Consider the following 21938-nt stretch of genomic DNA (forward strand, 5'->3'; position numbering starts at 1 on the left):
CCATGTATTAATTTGAACATTTGAACCTATAGCATCTGTCTACATAACAATCTTGTCTTGTACATTGCCAGAGAGTCTGACCTGATGTCTTGAGGTTTGATGGTTTTCTTCAGAAACCTTTTGGCCAGGAACGCTGCCTGTGTGGGACGAGAAGAGGACATATGCAAAGTTTCCATTAAATAATCCGTAATTAGTTCACCTTATTAATCCAATCAGTTGATAAGCAACCTCCATTTCCACGTTGATAATGGCCACTATATTTCCACTCACTCCTCAGGGCCACATTGTATGAGGCAGAACCCTAACCCTAACCCTAACCACCACGGCCATTTTCAGAGAGTCTGGAAAGATGCCCGACTCCATGCATACTATTAACAATTTTTTAAATATCTCCAATTAAGCAATCTAAAACTTCTTTGAGAAATGGGGTGGGGATAGCGTCCAATGAACAGGAGGATGATGTCATCCATGCTATAGAGTGATTCTGGAGTGATTCACACTCCTACAGATGGCACCACCGGCTGTACTTTTTTAGTTTGTGCTATGGGCAGCATTCATGATACCAGCTCGAACACCAGAAATGTTTGTGTCAAAGAAGGTTGCAAACTCATTGCACTTAGCTTTGGAAGCAGGGAGTGACTGCATGTCTGTAAGACTGGGGGGGCTTTAAAATATGTTCGATAGTAGAGAATAGTACTCTGGCATTTGTCCTGTTCTCATCGTTAGGACGTACCTGTGGTCGGCTCCAGGTTCTGCCTGTTAGGACGTACCTGTGGTCGGCTCCAGGTTCTCCCTTCCACCCGGTCCTGTTCTCATTGATAGGACGTACCTGTGGTCGGCTCCAGGTTCTGCCTGTTAGGACGTACCTGTGGTCGGCTCCAGGTTCTGCCTGTTAGGACGTACCTGTGGTCGGCTCCAGGTTCTGCCTTCCACCTGGTCCTGTTCTCATTGTTAGGACGTACCTGTGGTCGGCTCCAGGTTCTGCCTTCCACCTGGTCCAGAGACGTGAGCTGGGCTTTGTCCAGCGTGGTCAGAGAGATGCTGGACAGCAGCTCCCCGGGAGCTTTGCTCACCACCACGGACGCATTCACTCCTTTCCCCATCTGTGTGAACACAGACCAACAATACACCATGTATACTAGACCTGTGCCCGTCGAGCACTGGCCTGCTTGGGAACGATGCAAGTTGGGAACAATGAAGATGGGGGATACATACCTATACCACACCCTACCCTAGTATGCAATACCCGCTATATCTGTTGTCTGCCTGTATCCCTTTTATGTCCATAATAGCTCTCTATATCTGTCTGTTCTTGTCCCTTTTATGCCCATTATATGGAGATCCCAGTTGTTACGTATATGGGCCTGGCCATAATAGGTACATGTATATGGGTGGGAAAGTCCTTGTGCAGTAATGTGTGTAGAAGGTCTGATATAAACTGACTATGTGAAAAGCGGACTGACTAAGACAAGTAATCAAATGGCAGGTGTGGGGGAATTCGGCAAGGGAAACTATAGGCTGGGGTTGGCAATCAGGTGGCTCACGCAGAGCCTGGGAATTGGACAGGTGTGGGGACTAATAAGGCCCGTTAGGTCTACTGGCAGAGCCTGAACAGAGTCGGTTCTGGACAACCCTGTGTCTACTGTCTGCACATGTGCGTGCGTTCATGCGTGCGCATGTGGGTGCGTGCGTGCGTTCATGCGTGGGTGCGTGCGTGCGAGTGTGCGTGTGTGCGTGCGTGGGCTTCTCACGGTTTCCAGCAGGGCCTTCCTCTGGCCTCTGCTCAGCTTGTCACTGATGTTCCTGAGCAGCTGTGAGTCCAGCCCCTCCTTGGAGATGATCTCCCTGAGGGTGGAGATCTTCACTCCTCGCACCGCCGAGCCCAGAGCCAGCAGCTCCTCACCAGACACCTGCGTTAAGACATTAGAGATGATATTTGACATGAGAGAATGGGAATGAATGGATAGCTTATACGATTCGATTCAACTGAACTGCCAACTCAGCTCAGCTCAGCTCAGCTCAGCTCGGCTCAGCTCAGCAATCCAAGCGGCACACCTGGAAATATTGAGTGTGAGAGACCCCCCCCCCCCCCCATACACAATGTTTTTGTGTTTTAAGGCATAGGAAAATATTTGTCACACTTTTAGAGCATATCCGTGGAAACCTAATAGTCAATGCCAAAACAATGGGAACATTTCCATCTTTGTTTCATATCAAAAGTCCATAAAAGTCTGAATTGAATTACATCCTTTGAACTCAAAAGTGCTGCGTGATGACGTGTCAGAGTCCTGCGTGAATAAAAATGAATCTTGATTTTATTCACCTGGTGAACAACTACTGTACTCTGTTTTTAATCTCATTCAAGATGACATCCCAGACAGTGCATTACTCGTTTTAAAACTTAATCCTCACGCTAAAATATGTATCTGAAAACATTATAGGTTAGAAATAAGCCACAAGCTTTGCTGCCCGTCTCTCTGTGACATGTAAACAAACAGGAGGGGAAAGGAACTGGTTGGAATAACGTGTTCCTTCCACGCGCTACGTCCAACCAGGGAAACTCCCCCCTGTCAGGTGTAAAGGAGCAACTTGGACACTCAGGCATGAAGGAAGCATGAGTCCGTTGCTCTCCCCAGGTTGGTGGAGGGTGTGTAGAGCCCAGGATCACATTAGATATTTGACACAGGGGTGAAAAATGGGTTACAAAATCGTGGGATAAAAAATATATTAAAAAAAAAAAAAAAAACACGCATCGCACATGTATAGCGGAGCTACGTCCCATAACCTGAAGGAATGCGACATTCTGAAATCGTTCAAAAACACACAGCTTTCCGTTGAATGTGAAACTTCGAAATAAAATTGCACCATTGCACTATAGACCTTTAAAAAATGTTTCAAAAACCATAGCATTGTGAGCTTGCAGATCTGCTATTCATGTACACAATGGGATCAGAGAATCAAAACAATCCGCCGCCTCTCTTCTGTCTCACCTGCTTCGACCCCTGCAGCAGTTTCTTGGCCAGCCTCCTGGCCTGGTTGGCCCTCCATCTGAACTGGGGCCCCAGGTTGCTGAGGGCCTCCCTGAGGGCCGCTGCAGGGAACCGGGCCAGCTGCCTGGGGGACAGGGCGGCCACGCCCGAGCCCAGGGACCTCAGCGTCTCAGCGCTGGCCTCGCCGCGCTTTGAGGACATCACGGCCTTCACCAGGCGTTTCCTCAGCTGTGGGACGGACAGACAGACAGACGGACGGACAGATGTGGACTTTCAGGCCTGTTTGATGTGTGTGACCGTGTGTGACCGTGTGTATGTGTGTGTATGTGAGAGAGAGAGAGAGAGAGAGAGAGAGAGAGAGACGTACCTTCTTAGCTCCAGAGTTGGGACAGTCGTCCAGCTGAGAGAGAAGCCGAGAGCTGAGGTCTGGGTCCCTGAAGACGCTCCGTGGGGCGTCTTCATAGTAGCACGCCAGAGAACCCAGCCTGGAGGACACATGTTGCATTGCACATACACGGACGCACACACACACACACACACACACACACACACACACACGCACACACACACGAAACATTATGTTTAGTTTAGGTGTACATAGGCTTGTCAATATCTGATGTGAGGGGAAACTCTTTGCTTGTACAGTTTGTGGTAAAAGCTTTGCCCAAACTTTCTGCCTTGATCTCCTTGCCGCCCCCCCCCCACCCCCCCCACCTATGGCTCACCTGTCTAGACGCTGCAGGAATTCCTTCTCGTCGGCGGAGCACTCCTGCACGCGGCGCAGGAACCTCCGGGCCAGCAGGGGGCGCATGCCCTTCACCTCGGTGAAGGAGGCTCTGAACTGAGGCGAGCTGAAGAACTCACACAGCTGTAGAGGGAGACACAATGGAGACACAATGGACAAGCACAAAGATGGCTTCATTTTACTCTATATCGGCTATTTTCATCCAAAAGTATACCCATGGTCCAAAAATTCCCTTTTATGGAATTCCAGCCCCTGGGCTGTATTTTGCGTGTCTTAAGTACCAGGTCTTATTACCTAACTTGAGTAAACTAAAGACCTGGAGGCGTGATCAATGCCATTTGGCTATTCTGAGTGGCCAAAGAGCATTGACCACGCCTCCAGGTCTATATTTTACTCAAGTTAGGTAATAAGACCTGGTACTTAAGACACGCAAAATACAGCCCCCTGCCTCATGTAACAATGAAGAACTCACATCTAGAGACGCAGATGCGAGACAGTGTTGGAACTGCATGGTGGAGGACAGTGGCTCACGAGGCAGAGAGGAACTGCATGGTGGTGGTCGGTGGCTCATGAGGCAGAGAGGAACTGCATGGTGGAGGACAGTGGCTCACGAGGCACAGAGGCTGCTTGAGAACTGCGAGGTTCCCAGAGTACGTTTCGATTTTCGAAGCACGCAATAAGGGCAAGACCTACAGTACGCTGTAGAGTGCATTGCTGGAATGTGACGGAATGAGCGGGATGTTGGCGGAAGTACCGCTCAAGGAAATGACGTTGATGATGCTTTACAAATCTGTTTACATTCGCTGCAGTATTATGACTGCAGCTTGTGCACAACACACACACACACACACACACACACACACACCTGGTCTTTGGGGATGGATTTGATGTCGCCCACATCCAAGCGGGACAGAAAGCGCCCCATCATCTTCATCCACATCAGTTTGGAAGGACACTTGGGGGGTTTCTCCTGAAGTGAGCCCGATTCAGCGAGAGCGGCGAGTCCGGTTACGTTCCTGCATCTCCTCCACCGTCTCTTCACCCAGTCCCTGACCTTTAACCTCTGCCCCTCCGAAAACGACCCAAAGGCCTCGTTCAGCATCTCCATCCTGTCAACAACAACACAAAACAACATATGTATGATTAAAGGGTTACGTTCATCATCTCCACTCTAACCCTGACTCGGGGTATATCGCCTGGAAAGGAGCCAGCTCAGGTGGTTCCTTCAACTTTCCCTTCGATGTCAATGGCGTTGAATGTTTTGATGTTTAATTTACGTCATATATATAACGGAATTCTGACATAATTTCTCCGTTCATTGTCAATGGAGAATATTGATATTGACAGCCGAGTTGGAACGACACACATGCGTCTGACATAAAACCGCTCAATTCAATTTCGTTGTCTCGTACAATGACAATAAAGATATTCTGATTCTCCTAATTAGGCTTTGTGTACAAGAAGAGTACGTTACTATACAAAAGCAGGTGTTACATAAAGGTACATATCTCCAGAGTGGACAAGTTACGCTTACATAGTAGGTATGCTGTGTGATTCTCGCTATAAGAGAACATTTACTGTCGGCCTATAGGAAAAGTTTGTTCGTCCAATGCTATCATCGTATAGGGACAAAAGCCGTTTATAGAAGGGGCCTTAAAAACATAACCCCTTCGCCAGGCAAGTCTATGGACTTTATAACGTTTGTTTAGGGCAGTTATGAGGCGCAACCGTGGTGCTTGTCACTCTGCATTTTGTGCCAGTACTCTGACTGGGATGAAACCCGTGGACTGTGACCATGTTGTTGTACCTGCAGCCGGAGTAGTGCAGTCCCCCATTAAGGACGTTACGGGCCGATTCATACTCCTATTTTAGAGCCCAATAAAATGTGACGTCATTTGAGGTTCGGGGGGGGGCAGGTAACGTCCTAAAGTCGGCTCGTCGGTGCTACTGAAAACTTCTGACGAGCCGAAATCATTTCGGCACTACAGCGCCAAAACAGCGGTAAAATAGGAGTATGAATCGGCCCTTAGGATCACCAACCAACTAAGGCGATATGGGAACCTCAATAGAGCACCGACGTCATCTGACACACACACACACACGCACACGCACACGCACACACTCACATCTTCATCATGCGGGGGTGCTGTAAGCCGCGGGGCAGCTGCATCTTGGCAGGAGGTTGGTTCTGTAGGAGCGGCTTGGCGGCCGACACCAGGTCGTCGTAGTCGCCGGGCTCCATGGCGTCTGGCCCCCCGGACCCCTCGGACCCCTCGTCTGTCACCGCGGCCCAGGACAGAGGGGCCAAGAACGCCTCCCCGAAACACTTAGACGGACCCTGGAGGGAGATACAAGTTATACAAAACACTTATACGGACCCTACGGTAGCTGGAGGGCTAGGGTGGGCTACAGCCCGGGGGACCCCGACAGGGGACTTCTACTGTCACACTAGTGGTGCCTGTGACTTCTACTGTCACACTATAGTGTCTGTGACTTCTACTGTCACACTAGCGGTGTCTGTGACTTCTACTGTCACACTATAGTGTCTGTGACTTCTACTGTCACACTAGCGGTGTCTGTGACTTCACACTAGCGGTGTCTGTGAACTTCTACTCTAACACTAGCGGTGTCTGTGACTTCACACTAGCGGTGTCTGTGAACTTCTACTCTCACACTATAGTGTCTGTGAACTTCTACTCTCACACTATAGTGTCTGTGAACTTCTACTGTCACACTAGCGGTGTCTGTGAACTTCTACTCTAACACTAGCGGTGTCTGTGAACTTCACACTAGCGGTGTCTGTCACTACTACTCTCACACTAGCGGTGTCTGTGAACTTCTACTCTAACACTAGCGGTGTCTGACTGTGACTTCACACTAGCGGTGTCTGTCACTACTACTGTCACACTAGCGGTGTCTGTGACTTCACACTAGCGGTGTCTGTGAACTTCTACTCTAACACTAGCGGTGTCTGTGACTTCACACTAGCGGTGTCTGTGAACTTCTACTCTCACACTATAGTGTCTGTGAACTTCTACTCTCACACTATAGTGTCTGTGAACTTCTACTCTCACACTATAGTGTCTGTGAACTTCTACTGTCACACTAGCGGTGTCTGTGAACTTCTACTCTAACACTAGCGGTGTCTGTGACTTCACACTAGCGGTGTCTGTGACTTCACACTAGCGGTGTCTGTGAACTTCTACTCTAACACTAGCGGTGTCTGTGACTTCACACTAGCGGTGTCTGTGAACTTCTACTCTCACACTATAGTGTCTGTGAACTTCTACTCTCACACTATAGTGTCTGTGAACTTCTACTGTCACACTAGCGGTGTCTGTGAACTTCTACTCTAACACTAGCGGTGTCTGTGACTTCACACTAGCGGTGTCTGTGAACTTCACACTAGCGGTGTCTGTGAACTTCACACTAGCGGTGTCTGTCACTACTACTCTCACACTAGCGGTGTCTGTGAACTTCTACTCTAACACTAGCGGTGTCTGACTGTGACTTCACACTAGCGGTGTCTGTCACTACTACTGTCACACTAGCGGTGTCTGTGAACTTCTACTCTAACACTATAGTGTCTGTGAACTTCTACTCTCACACTATAGCGGTGTCTGTGAACTTCTACTGTCACACTAGCGGTGTCTGTGACTTCTACTGTCACACTAGCAGTGTCTGTGACTTCTACTGTCACACTAGCAGTGTCTGTGAACTTCTACTCTAACACTATAGTGTCTGTGAACTTCTACTCTCACACTATAGCGGTGTCTGTGAACTTCTACTGTCACACTAGCGGTGTCTGTGACTTCTACTGTCACACTAGCAGTGTCTGTGACTTCTACTGTCACACTAGCAGTGTCTGTGACTTCTACTGTCACACTAGCGGTGTCTGTGACTTCTACTCTCACACTATAGTGTCTGTGAACTACTACTCTCACACTAGCGGTGTCTGTGCCTCCCCCCACTAGCTCGCTGTGTGTTCAAACTGTTGTTGTTAAGAAACTAAATTGGAGCTGGGGATGGAACACTGACCGTATAGTTCTTCATCATCCTGATGATAGATGGAAGCTCTGTGCAGTTCCACACATCCTCTGTCATGTTCTGGAGGGAGGGAGAGAGAGAGAGAGAGAGAGAGAGAGAGAGAGAGAGAGATATTTCTATAACATTAATACTTCTCATTGTTTTCAAATGCATTTTTCTTAACAAATTCTTAACTAAATCTTTTATCGATATGAAACGGTTAGAGTGAAAATCAACCTTCAACACTGACCCGGTTGGCTAGGAAACATGATCGTCCCTCCCAGCACAAGGGCGAGTAAGCGCGCACGCCGGCCCATAATAATCACAGAGTAATAAAAGGATCTTTTGATCCTTTTCCAAAATGTGGAAGTGCAAACGAGTGCTCAATGTACGGAATGTTCAAAAGTTCATGTTTCTTTTGGGGGTACAATTGAGGTCAGAAAACCTACAGAAATCAGCAGGTCGCTGGTTGCGTACTGTACGCGTGTAAGTTAATTGAAACCTTGATTGTTGTTGGTACGTCGTCTTGGGTCCTGTATTTGATCTTGATCTTGCATTTTCCGTTGCTCCTGCACTTAGGGGGGTTAGGGTTGGGGTTAGGGTTAGGGTTGGGGTTAGGGTTGGGGTTGGGGTTGGGGTTAGGGTTAGGGTTGGGGTTAGGGTTGGGGTTGGGGTTAGGGTTGGGGTTGGGGTTAGGGTTGGGGTTGGGGTTGGGGTTAGGGATGATCTTGCATTTTCCGTTCCTCCTGCACTTGATTTTGATCTTGATCTTCATCTCATCGACCTTCTTGATCTTGAGAGAGAGAGATTCAGTCAGACAGAGAGAGAGAGAGAGAGAGAGAGAGAGAGAGAGAGAGAGAGAGAGAGAGACTCAGAGACTAAAACTAAGATTAACCTTTTCCCACTAACTAAATAAAAACTAAACTATGATGACTTAAAACTAAGACAAAATATACTGACAATTTCGTCAACAAATAAAAACTATAGACTATAATGTTAGGAAGGGACTATAGTGGACAAAGAGATCCAGTGAAAGTCATTTTACAATCGGTTGCATGCTGGAGCCTGACACGTTGTGAGCTTGTAGATCGGCTAAAATACATGTTAGTCGACTAAATCAACTGTAGATTTAGTCGAATAAATCGTATGACATTTAGTCGGCTAAAACTAGACTTTACACTATAACATTCCAGGTGACTCAAATGTGATGTGACTAAAACTAAAATGAAAACTTTTCAAGAAACTAAAAGTGTCAAAAACAACCCTGCTTCATATATACCCAGTCCGGTATAGGTTCTGCCATGGCTCTGGACGTGTCGGGTACAGTGGACACACCGGGTACAGTGGACACGATGGACTGGAAGTCATACAGCATGTCTTCGTCGTCCTCTGGTCCTCCCTCTGTACCACTGACAGGGACGTGCAGAGAGTGTTATAGAGGGGTGGCAGGCAGGGGCTACACAATCACACATTTGTACAAAAATAGCGAAAATGGCAGATCTACAAGCTCACAACGCGTCGCGCTGCGACGCGTTGAGAGCTTGTAGATCAGCTATTTTCGGAGCGCAAACCAGCACTCTTTGGCTGGTGGAGATGCGGTGTGTAACGACATTGGATTTCTACACACATTTGTTCGGCGCAAAATCCGGTGTTCACGTTCAGGAGACTTCGGGGGAAAAAAAGCTATTCTCCTGAATGCCGCCTTCCTTCCGGCATGGCATGGAAAAGGAGTGCAGGATTTGCATTTCTTTCACCGTGTAGTAAACGCTGCAATCGTGTAGCCTAGTTAATAAACCAGACTAATATCGCACGGACCGCGGGATATTAGTCTGGGGAGGCTCAGCTTGGATTTCATTTCCAGGGCCGCGGGTTGAAACATTTTCTCTTTGACACAATTGGTCAGAGCTACTGTCAGTCAAAGGTCTCAAGCATTGAAAGTCACTGTACCAAAGCCCGCCCATATTGCATACCGTGTCCCGATTGGCCGCCCCATTGCTCTGGTGTTGGAAATGGGCGTATACAATTGAGCCTCTCCAGACCGTAATCCGCCGGCAGGCAATTTTCTTTTTGCCAACGGCTGATTCGGTCTGGTTTATTAACCAGGCTAGCATTCGTGGTCTGGAAAGGTCAGTTGTTTTATAAAACAGACGGGTATAAAAGGGCAGGGGCTGAAGCCCCCTTTGATGTCTATGTGTGCACGACCCTGAGCACTGACACACAATGACATCATCATTACAGTATAGGCAGTGCTGGAAAAGTGACTCAGAAAGCTGTCTGTCTATACAGAGTAACCTTCGGTCCTATACTCTCACCGACGGTCATGACTAGGGATGCACCGAAAAGGGAAATTCTTGGCCGAAACCGAATATAGGAAACAGTTGGCCGAAAACCGAATACCGAATATCCGAATATATTTAATATTATATATATTTCTGCCTATCATTGCTGTCATTGCCGTACCTTAAAGCTATACCTGATTTATGGTTATGGCAAAACTTAACTTCAATAATAATCACTGTTATGGGTCCATAAAACATTTATTCAGCTCATTTGAATGCATTAATTGCATACACTATTCGGTGATATATTTTCTGCCTATTCAGGCCGAAACCGAATAGGCCGAAAATGCTTTTTTAGCCATTTTCTGCCGAATATTTTCTGCGGACGAATATTCGGTGCATCACTATAGTCATGACCGAAACAATAAGGTCGCGAATACAAGTCGCTGCTGCACTTGGCCTTAACCCATTCTGACCTGAGATCAGATTCATACGAGGTTTCCACTGGACACACACTGGTCTGATGAACCCATTCTGACCTGAGATCAGATTCTAAAAAAATGTCAGTCGTTCTTCGATTTTTCAAAAATAGCAGACCTACAAGCTCGTAGCGCGCCACTCGGTGGCGCGCTATGAGCTTGTAGATCTGCTATTTTTCAACAGCTATAAAGCATAACATGATGCTAACACCAAAATGGGTTCCCGTTCAGAATGGGTTAAAAGGAGCCGAGGCGGTAGCTCTCTCTCTCTCAGTGATGTCAAACGTTGGTATTCTATATTATGATATCTAGAGTACCTTAAAGTTTGACATCACTGGTGTCAAAATATATGACATTTTATAAACTCTAAAGCCTATACCAATGATTCCCTGCCTGTGCACTCATTTCTAACTGAAGTGCTGAAGAACTGAATTACCTGTCGAACGCCTGTGGCGGCATCACCATGGGAATGCGGTGTCCTGTAACATAGCAACAAGTTACTCACCTCACTCACTCACCTCACGCTCGCTCGCTGACTCACTCACTCACTAGATCACTCACTCACTCACTCACCTCACTCACCTCACTCACTCAATCACTCACTCACTAGATCACTCACTCACCTCACTCACCTCACTCACTCACCTCACGCTCGCTCGCTGACTCACTCACTCACTAGATCACTCACTCACTCAATCACTCACTCACTAGATCACTCACTCACTCACTCACTAGATCACTCACTCACTCATACCTCACTCACCTCACGCTCGCTCGCTGACTCACTCACTCACTAGATCACTCACTCACTCACTCACCTCACTCACCTCACTCACTCAATCACTCACTCACTAGATCACTCACTCACTCACTCACTAGATCACTCACTCACCTCACGCTCGCTCGCTGACTCACTCACTCACTAGATCACTCACTCACTCACTCACCTCACTCACCTCACTCACTCAATCACTCACTCACTAGATCACTCACTCACTCACTCACTAGATCACTCACTCACTCACTCATACCTCACTCACCTCACGCTCGCTCACTCACTCACACAAGGCAAAAAAAAATCCTCCTCACCCATTTCCAGGCATTTCATCATCTGTAGGGAGGTATAAGACAAGCATCAGTACCACCAACACCACCACCACCACAACAACAAACATTTCTTATAGCAAGTGTTAACTTTGTTGGCCTTTCAAACGTGAAGCGAGGAACGCAGGCGTTGTTGCCTGGAGTGGATCATCTCCTCCAGGTATGGCTCAGGAGAGGCGCAACGACGCAAGTGTAAAAAGAAAAAAGCTATTAAAACAGAATCCAGGTCTGGTGAGTCGCGGGCGTACGTGTGCACGTACTGTAACGAGCACGAGCGCAAAAAATCCATGGGAAAAATCTGCTGAAACACTGTACTATAGACACGTATAACAACAAAAGACAGTGAACAAAGATCATAATTAAATATTATATAAAGAATACATTAAAAAAAAAAAAAGACAATTACCAATGATTTAGCCACGCTCCTGGAGGAAGGCGGTGGTGTTGGGCAGAACTTTGTTGTGATGTAACCTACACACACACACACACACACACACACACACACACACACACACACAGAGGTCCCATAACATGAATATGTTACTTTTTCCACCCCTATAGTGTGACTTAAACATGGGTTAATATGAGGTGTTGTTTCCCAATTAGTAGCTGACCTGAAAGCCCCTCCTCGACTCTGCCGTCAATGACCCCACCTGAAAAATATAGTTTTTATTTAATTTAAAATGCATTTAGTTATAGTTATGTTAACTTTATTATGAACTAAATGCAAACTATACATTTGACATAAAAAAGACAATAGTTTTAATACTATAGTTATTCAGGACTTCAGCTATACTAATATAGACTGAAGTAATTAAAGCGGGTCATGTTTGGGAATTGGTTTGGAATTGTAACAGCTGAAATCAATAATATAGCAGTATTCTGATATTATCCTGAGGGCCGCATTAAGTGATGGTGTGGCCCCTGGGCCCTGTATGAGCTAAGGGATGAGCGAGTGACGTCAGGACTTCGGTGCTCTATTGGGTAACCGGATAACAAATGGTGGGTATGAATGAATGAGTTTATTTCGAACATTATTTGAAATCAAATACATTAAAACACTGAAACAAAAAAAGAAAATGCTCTAACAATGTCCGAAAAGGAGTATTAAACGTATTAGGCCCCGGATATATACCCATGCAAATAATTGAATGAAAATAATTAACATTGAATGCAGCATGGCATTAACCTGAAGGAGTAACCGGTGTTGTTGGGGATGTTGTGGTCTCCAATGTCTCAGACTGACAGACCATCACCAGGAGAACAATAACCACTGTCCCCCATCTGGGAGCCATGATGGAAGAGCTCGGATCGACCCTGTAGAAGAATAAAATAGAAATGAAAGTCCAAGTGTAGCAAGTGGCGCAATGGGTAACTAATAAAATGTTGGTAAAGGGATTGACTGCGTATAAACCAGGTTCGGAAGGAGCTCAATGTGTGAATGAAAACCAATTAAATAAGGGAGGCAGAAACTGGAGTTAAAGGCTAACTGAAATATTATTATTATTATTATATCAAAAACAGAACTTAAACAACTTTGAACATTTATAGAAAATAATAAACACAAAATGGGGGCCCCTTTAAAGGTGGTGACAGTCCATGTTGAGTTCCTAACTAGGGGAAATGCAGTCTTTCTCCAGGGGCGTCCAGGTACCAGCCGGTACCAGAACCATCCAATGGGTTTCCTTTCAAGGACACAAAGACCTGACCGAAGAGTAACCAAAGGTTGTCACAGTGAACAGGAACCTGCTGCTGCCATGCTGCTGGCAAACATTTCGGCCATCTTGCATAGGTGGGAGTGTAGGAACTGATACATGTCACCTTTATACTGCCTTGATTGACAGTTGCCATGGGTTGCCATTTGCGGGTTGCCATGTTGGCTGGGTTATACACAAGGATTTGATTGATTGATTATTGATTGATTGAAAAAAAAAACTATAGAACTGATCCCTGTAAGTCTTGATTTAATACTTAATTATTCAAAAAATTGTAAACAACAACAGTAAGACGGACAAGAAGTACTGCAGGGGGACTTGTTTCCATCGTGGCCTGGCTCGATGTACCATTTCCGAGAGTTCAATTCATCAGCAGAGCATATAACATATTAAATTAACTGCCTGTAACGCCCCTTGGACGTCAGACAAAATCCAACCCGCTAACCGCCATCGCTTCCAGACGTCAGACCCGTGGGTAGGGCAACTACCCATAATATATTCACCTGTTTCGGGCTCCTTGTGTGTGTGTGTGTGTGTGACTGTGTGTGTGTGTGTGTGTGTGTGTGTGTGTGTGTGTGTGTGTGTGTGTGTGTGTGTGTGTGCTTCATTTCCTTCAGCCAGTGTGTTGCCTGATTATTCTATGCGACCTTTGGCTTGTTTTTTCTGTAAAGCCGCTTGTAAATAAATCATTGGTAGTTGCTGTTTTTTTGTTTGTACAGTAGTTGCTTATTTGGGCTTTCGTCCTAATGTTGTTTAAACCAGTGGTTTCCCCACATTGAATCACATCAAGGAACCCCAGATTAATTTGTAATTGTCCACGGACATCCATCTGAAAATATTTTAGGAAACCACGAGTCAATAGGCCTGGAGGAGATTTTTTTATTGTGATCTCTCGCCCTTGAAATATATAATCCTTGGTTTCTGTTGTGTTTGAACAATAATAGCAATTCAAATCAGTTGTCCTCAAAACCACACCTCCAGTCGCTGTCATAAGAATGGGAGGTGCGCTCATAAAGAGCCTGTTTGTCCATGGCTGCACGCGCACCTGCAGCCCGTCAAGTATAATGCATGCTTCGTCCCGTGATGGTGTCGCGCACGCAGACCTCTGTAATGTTCATGCATTTGACAGTTTAACCTTTCATCCATAAGGGGGCTTTTACAACCTCTACACTCACAACAGTCGCATCCGCGATGCGATGTGAGCTTGTATATCAACTGTTCCCTGTGCGCAATACTGTTGCGCTTTGAAGTATAAATGTCTCCTAGGGTGCATCTCACTATATCCAACACACAATGAAGTATAAATGTCTCCTATCTAGGGTGCATCTCACTATATCCAACACACAATGAAGTATAAATGTCTCCTATCTAGGGTGCATCTCACTATATCCAACACACAATGAAGTATAAATGTCTCCTATCTAGGGTGCATCTCACTATATCCAACACACAATGAAGTATAAATGTCTCCTATCTAGGGTGCATCTCACTATATCCAACACACAATGAAGTATAAATGTCTCCTATCTAGGGTGCATCTCACTATATCCAACACACAATGAAGTATAAATGTCTCCTAGGGTGCATCTCACTATATCCAACACACAATGAAGTATAAATGTCTCCTATCTAGGGTGCATCTCACTATATCCAACACACAATGAAGTATAAATGTCTCCTAGGGTGCATCTCACTATATCCAACACACAAGAGGAGGTTGAATGAACTGAAACCAGCGCTCCCCAGAACAACAGGTTTGGAGATCTGTTGGGAATTGATTACATGAAACAGTCACCCGTGCGCCCAGTCCCACTCCCAATGTTTGTGTAACTGCTCCTAAACCATCTTCATCTGGTGCAGAAATAAGACAACGTCCCAACTGATATCTCGAGGGCAACTGGGAACATACCGTATGCGCCTTCTGCACAGACTTTTAGGAGTTCAGTTAAGTTCTTGTTCTTTTTTATATTATTTTCTTTCTTATCTTTTGTGGAAAGAGCTCCTCTCTTCACCTCTGTTTGTTCTGCCCAAACATGCCCAAACCCAACAGGTGATTGAAATGAGGTGATTAGCTGCTTAGGTGAGCCTAATTCAACCTGCCCATGAACCAGACAAACAGACCACAAATACAGAGCACAGTAGATGGCACTATCTCACCATGCATTTACCATACAAATACCGAAATATGCAGTTTGTTGCCCAAAACAAAAATACAATTTACCATATGCATTTTCAGAAAAAATAAGCTAAATAAAATATTACAGCATACCCATAACTGGGACAGCTACAGTTTGTAAACAAATGATTGGTCTATTGCAGTATAGGCTACATGGTGCTGTGTCGCTGCTTGCCTATCGGGCCCATATGCCTCTTTAGCGGTCTGGTAATGTATGCCGCAGAGGATTTATAAGGCCTGGGTTCGCCTCCCGGCCGAGGCTACACATTATTTCACATATCCTGTGCATCACTCACATCCTCCATGGAAACCCCTGCATATAAACCTGCCTATGGCAACCAGTCTGCTCACATCACTGGGAGGATACTTGTTGGCAGAGCTGCCATTACAGCGATAGACGGAATCTAGATAGCCTGGGAGCTAGTCGGACATCATAGGAAATAAAGAGAATAACACACACGAGTAGGCAGCAATTACATCCACTCCTTCAGCATGTCAACACAACTGAAGCCAGCCGTTTATTCAGAAGTTTTATGCACACGTTAATAGGCATTTCCTGTTGAGCATTTGGTGCTTCAGAATAAGAGTTTCATATAAATACACAATACAGATCACATCTCAACAATACTGTATGTACATGCCTATAGCAACCAGTCTGCTCACATCACTGGGATGATACTGTAATGTATGTACATGCCTAGCAACCAGTCTGCTCACATCACTGGGAGCATACTGTAATGTACAGTATGTATACATGCCTAGCAACCAGTCTGCTGAACTTCACCACTGGGAGGATGAAGCCACTGGGAGAGCGCAAAGAAAAACAACCTCTGTCATGTTTCTACACCATGCAGTGGTTCTCAACCTCTGGCTCTGGACCCCAGTTCAAATGTGATTATTGTGGCAGGGGGTCACACAAATAACTCTGGGAGTGTACACGTCGAGTAACCAAACGGACCCGTAAAGGGTACAGATGGTACATTTATACTGTACTCAGAGTTAAAGGAGAATTCCAGATTAGAAAATGACATAACATCCATAGCGCAGCGCAGCTCTGACGCGGTGCGCGCTGGCCGCTGGATCTGTCTTTTCATAATGACCAAAGCCGTTTGCACAGTGTTTTGTCCCAAACGGGCTTCTGTAACAACCAGACAACAACGGCCCAGCGTGCATGCGCTGAATGTTTTTTCGCCTCTACGACTCTAAAGGTGCTGGCCCAGAATTCTCCTTCACATAATTCTGTTTCCTTCTGTCTGGTTTTGACTGTCACCTGATTTGCTTTCTCATTTGAATTCACCCTCAAGGTTCACAACAAGCATTATAACATCAAATTAAAGATATATAGCCTAATATAGTTTTAAAAGGTTGATGGCACAGCTGCCCACAGCCCCACACCATATTATAATGACATCAATGGTGAACACTATAGAGTTAAAGTTGTTGCTATAGCCTGTATACATGCTTGGTGTGATCCATTGGTTCCATTTGTACCATTTGGTTCCATTTGCACATACTCTCAGACTCAAGTTACAGACCTGTAAGGGTCCATTTGGTTCCATGTGTTACACTCTCAGAGTTACAGACCTGTAAGGTTCCATTTGGTTCCATGTGTTACACTCTCAGAGTTACAGACCTGTAAGGTTCCATTTGGTTCCATGTGTTACACTCTCAGAGTTACAGACCTGTAAGGGTCCATTTGGTTCCATGTGTTACACTCTCAGAGTTACAGACCTGTAAGGGTCCATTTGGTTCCATGTGTACACTCTCAGAGTTGACTTACAGACAATAACAGGTAGGTAGAAATCAAAAGTACAGTGGTGGAAATTAACTAAATACATTTACTTAAGTGCAATTTCATACTTTTACTTTACTTTACTTTAAGGCTACTTAAAGTCCACAACGACTTTTTTTGTTTTCCTCCAAAACAGTCATTTGAAAACATTAGTTACAACTTACTTTGCAGATTGACGTTATAACAAAACATGCATTATTAAGCCAAATGTATTTGTCTATTAAAAACAATAGCAGATGTATACGTAATTCACAACGACTTGCGATGTTGTATAGATCGGCTAGTTTTCAAAAAAAGATATATTATTATTATTGGTATTTTTACTTAAGTAAAAACTAAATCTGCGTATAGATAAGTAGGTACTCACCTGATCTTGGTGTATGTTGAAATGCAGCCGTGTTGTAGAACACCCTCTCTTCCTCTCTGTCTGCCTCTCTCTCTCTGTAATGACTGATGCTGCTCTGCTGATCCACAGGTGCATGGGAGGGAGAGAGAGAGAGAGAGAGAGAGAGAGAGAGAGAGAGAGAGAGAGAGAGAGAGAGAGAGAGAGAGAGAGAGAGAGAGACACACACAGACAGAGAGAGGCGGAGGGTGAGAGAGAGGAAGGGAGAGAAAGATATAAGAGACAGACAGACAAGTGATTACATAATAATATTACATGCATTGTGTATATGTTTTGATTTTTGCGGAGCGCTAGGCCCCTCATATATTCAGCCATTAGTGTAGATTTACGTCCAACACAACATTACATTCCCTTTGACAATTAATGGAGAATTTTACATCATAGTGTCTGAGCAAATAGGCATATAGTATCTATTTTATGTCATGATGATGTACGATGATAAGAGCGCCCCTCACTTCACACGGGTGTGATTATTATTATTTTTTTAGCAGATCTAAAATGTGCCACATTTCACTTACCTCTGTATAAGAGTGTACAGTGTACCTAATGCTAAATGGTGCATTTTTATAGTGCCTTTATCCAAGGCGCTTTTCATAGATGGTGCATTACATTCACACATTCACACCACCTTTACATAGATTGTGCATTACATTCACCCATTCACACACACCTTCACACACCTTTACATAGATTGTGCATTACATTCACCCATTCACACACACATTCACACACCTTTACATAGATTGTGCATTACGTGCATTACATTCACCCATTCAAACACACATTCACACACTGATGCCGGAGGAAACTGTGCAAGGCACCAACCAGCACATCGGGAGCAATCAGGGGTTCAGAGTCTTGCTCAAGGACACTTCGAGTTTTCGACACTAACTCTGAGGGAGCCTGGGATCGAACTGGGAACCTTGCGGTTTCCATAAGGTCACTCTATACCCCAATGGAACCAAATGGACCAGTGTAAGGTCCACTTGGACCAGATGCTGAGAACCAGTGATGTAAGGAGATGTATCCTAGCAACAGAACATCAACACATGTGTCTTCCTGTGAAACACATCGTCATCTGCATCAGGAAACCACGTATGTCCAAAACTGGTACTTTAAGAAGTGGAAAAAATAACTTTAACTGATTCTCTCTTTTCTCTCTTAAAAAAAAAAAACTTTTGATCAAAGTAAAACAAAATAAAATGTGTTAACTTGTTACAGCTTTTTTTCCTCAAAAATGCTTTCTACAAAGCAAATATTTACATAAATTAAATGAATGAGTTCAACCAATGATATATATTTTGAATTATTAATTCCTATGGTACGTTGGATCAATATTCTCGTTGAATTTTCACATCTGTTGGACCCCAAACTGTATTTGGCCGCCGACCCCATCTGAAAATATCTTGTTCCAGGGACCCCCCAGAAGCAAAAATGTTCGCTCTGAAAGAATATATATTCCAAATTTGCGACACATTTTCACGATTATTGAAAAATAGCAGATCTACAAGCTCGTATAGCGCAGGCACACGGTATATGAGCTTGTAGATCTGCTATTTTTCAATAGCTACAGTATTGAAATGTAGGCTACTGTAATTATGCAAACTGTTAATAAATATTTCGATCAAAATCAATGAAAAATTGCATCTGCCCATGTGAACGCAGCATGACACCGCAGTGACCAAGGGGGGGAAAAAAGAAAGAAAAGTTGACTCATGGAGATACGAGTCCTGCCCGACAACAAGGAACATGCAACACACCCCATGGGGATTTAACGCTGTGTGACACAAAAACAAGCAGCGCGTTTGTCTCCGTAGGGTACGAGCCTGCATTTCCCCCGCGCTAATGACGCTAATTAAACACAAGGACATTGTTGCTTTTGTTCCTCCGTTTTAAAAAACTGAACATTTATACATGATATTGCCGTACAAAGTCAATTAAAGTGCAATAACAAAAACAAACAAAAAAACAAAAACAATGATGAATGAGTTTAAAACTGGTCAGGCGAATGAGACGTCAGCATTTAAGTGATGTTACAGTAATTGCATATCTGTTCTTTATAGGCTTTATATATGGACACAATAAGTCATCCTGCTTCCAGGCCTTCCCTATATACAATACTTCCTAGGTGTTACTGATGTACAGTGGTTCTCAAACGTACCAATTTTAAGGACTCCTATAAAACTCTGATAATGTACAAATGGGGCCAGTTAGAACCCACTCAAGGACACTTAATTGTGACCCACTGGGAGTGTTTCCATTGAGCCAATATGCACAATAGCAGCACCCTGACTCTGTTTGACCAGAATGGAACAGAGACTTCATTACTATCATTTTGTGATGGAACTTGGAAGTAGGCCCAAGTTCTTCTTATTTTTATCGTAGTGCCCCGCAATTTTCCTGGAATGCCCTACAACACATTTTATGTAGTTTGTTTCCATGCCAATATACTTGCACAGTTCAAATCGATGATTATGAATGATGCAGCTCCATAATTCCATTGTGTATCCGTTGTAATTGTTTTTTGATATCTAGCTTCTTTATTAGTTGTTTTTAAGTGTCTTCCTGTCTATATTTCAAGTTGGCATGCTCTCGTCGTCGCTCAGTGCATTCCGTGCACGGATAAAGGTTTAACTTTGAAATGAAATGGGGGGAAAAAACAAAGAAACAAAGAAAGCTATTCATACGTACAGTACTATCTGTCTCATGTGGTCTGTCTTCCTTTGTCTGGTCTGCATGTGACTTATATTCGTCAGGCACAAATAAGGCCTGTGATCTATTGTTACTGTGCCATTGATGCACCTTGTGCACACATCATCTGCACCTGCTGCTTTGATCTTAAAAAAAACAAACATTGCGAGGCCGGAATATGGCCGAAGGCTTAAGGCATTGTGTTTTCAATCCCTATAGTCCAGGGGTGCCCAAAAGGTAGATTGCGATCTATACCAGTAGATCATAAAGGCTGTGCATGTATAGATCACATGACATGCCCCTAAAGAATATTTAATTTATATATAAAAACTTTTTTTTGGCATCTGCCACTTGAATTTAGTTGACTTGATTGACATAAAAAAGGGCCTGTTTTCAAGAGTGTTGCTGCGCTGCGCACAATAAAAAAAAAATCTCTACTGGTTCCATTTCTCCCCCTCTATTTCCCATTCCAAGTGCATTTGACTTATTATGTAATGCCAGCGCCATTTTCAGCAATGGTATTATAATGTTTTCGGTGGGTACTGTAGATCTCAAGTCAAAAAATCTCACCCGTGTGAACTGAGTTGTTTGTTTTGGACAGAGAAACCCAACCAATAAGTTAAAGAACTACTGGTTCTGGTCTCTGGATCACAGCTTCCACCTCTTGTTTACCATCTTCAACCATCAACATTGTGAATTCTTAATCATCTTGACATAACGGGAGACTATAGCCTATACATAATGCATCAAGAATGTGCTTGCATGTGTATCTGAAAGATATACGATGAAAGTGTAGCATTTTTACCATCATGATCTCTTCAAAGAATCCTCACAAACACACACAGGTTGCTTCTCTCTATTCAACCTTGACCCCCAGACCATGGCACTCTTCTCTTAAAAAGTGACAGTGACACCTGGTGGAGTTTGCATAGAACTGTAGGCGTATTTGCCACTAGGCTATACAGTACCTATAATGTAATCCTCTTAGCAGATTAAACAAAGGAAAGATCAATCAATCAAAAAGAGTGAATAGACTCTGTTGAGTGTCGACGATCACCAATCAGTGAGTCATTGTCCACAGTTAAGAAGTTTATTTTGTTATTTAATGTATGTTACCAACGTTTGTGTACACAGAAACACGTACAGGCCCTGTTTTATGTCAATCAATCAAGTCACCTTAATTCAAGTGACATATGCCAAAAATAGATATATTTTAGATCATGTGGTCTACCTGCACAGCCTTTTGTGATCTACTGGTAGATCGCAATCTAACTTTTGGGCACCCCTGCTCTATAGTGTTCACATTTAACCTTAAATTCAGTTATTTTATTGTCCCCAACTTTGAATTGTTTTAGCAGATTCATCTGATGACCGTCGTCCATCCATGTGACACCTGTTATGATTTATGTGTTTGATGTGTTTTATTGTATGCAACCATTAATTTATTAACCACGTTCAAAGTGGCATCCCTATTTTTTAAATGTCTTTATAGGCAAACATTTTCTCTTTTTTTGCCCCCAAAGAAATAGTGAAAATAC

At 44.3% G+C, this 21938-nt stretch overlaps 1 protein-coding gene across 1 annotated transcript in view; it reads right to left on the reverse strand.

Moving 5' to 3' along the window:
• The window catches only part of otoa (otoancorin), a 35702-nt gene extending 17959 nt beyond the window's left edge, over positions 1–17743 (reverse strand). The window contains exons 1-17 of the mRNA XM_080767995.1: positions 17674–17743; positions 12813–12940; positions 12030–12094; positions 11609–11630; positions 10956–10998; positions 9041–9170; positions 8485–8554; positions 8264–8307; positions 7774–7842; positions 5862–6073; positions 4601–4844; positions 3716–3858; positions 3358–3475; positions 2991–3218; positions 1752–1910; positions 963–1103; positions 82–137 (exon numbers count right to left, since the gene is read on the reverse strand). Of these exons, the coding sequence (XP_080624121.1) occupies positions 82–137; positions 963–1103; positions 1752–1910; positions 2991–3218; positions 3358–3475; positions 3716–3858; positions 4601–4844; positions 5862–6073; positions 7774–7842; positions 8264–8307; positions 8485–8554; positions 9041–9170; positions 10956–10998; positions 11609–11630; positions 12030–12094; positions 12813–12918 (1850 nt within the window). The 5' untranslated portion in view covers positions 12919–12940; positions 17674–17743. The remainder of the gene's footprint in view (positions 1–81; positions 138–962; positions 1104–1751; positions 1911–2990; positions 3219–3357; positions 3476–3715; positions 3859–4600; positions 4845–5861; positions 6074–7773; positions 7843–8263; positions 8308–8484; positions 8555–9040; positions 9171–10955; positions 10999–11608; positions 11631–12029; positions 12095–12812; positions 12941–17673) is intronic.
• Between the last annotated feature and the right edge of the window lie 4195 nt (positions 17744–21938).

Source organism: Protomyctophum bolini (assembly GCF_963924005.1).
Source record: "Protomyctophum bolini genome assembly, chromosome: 7".
NCBI lineage: Eukaryota > Metazoa > Chordata > Actinopteri > Myctophiformes > Myctophidae > Protomyctophum > Protomyctophum bolini.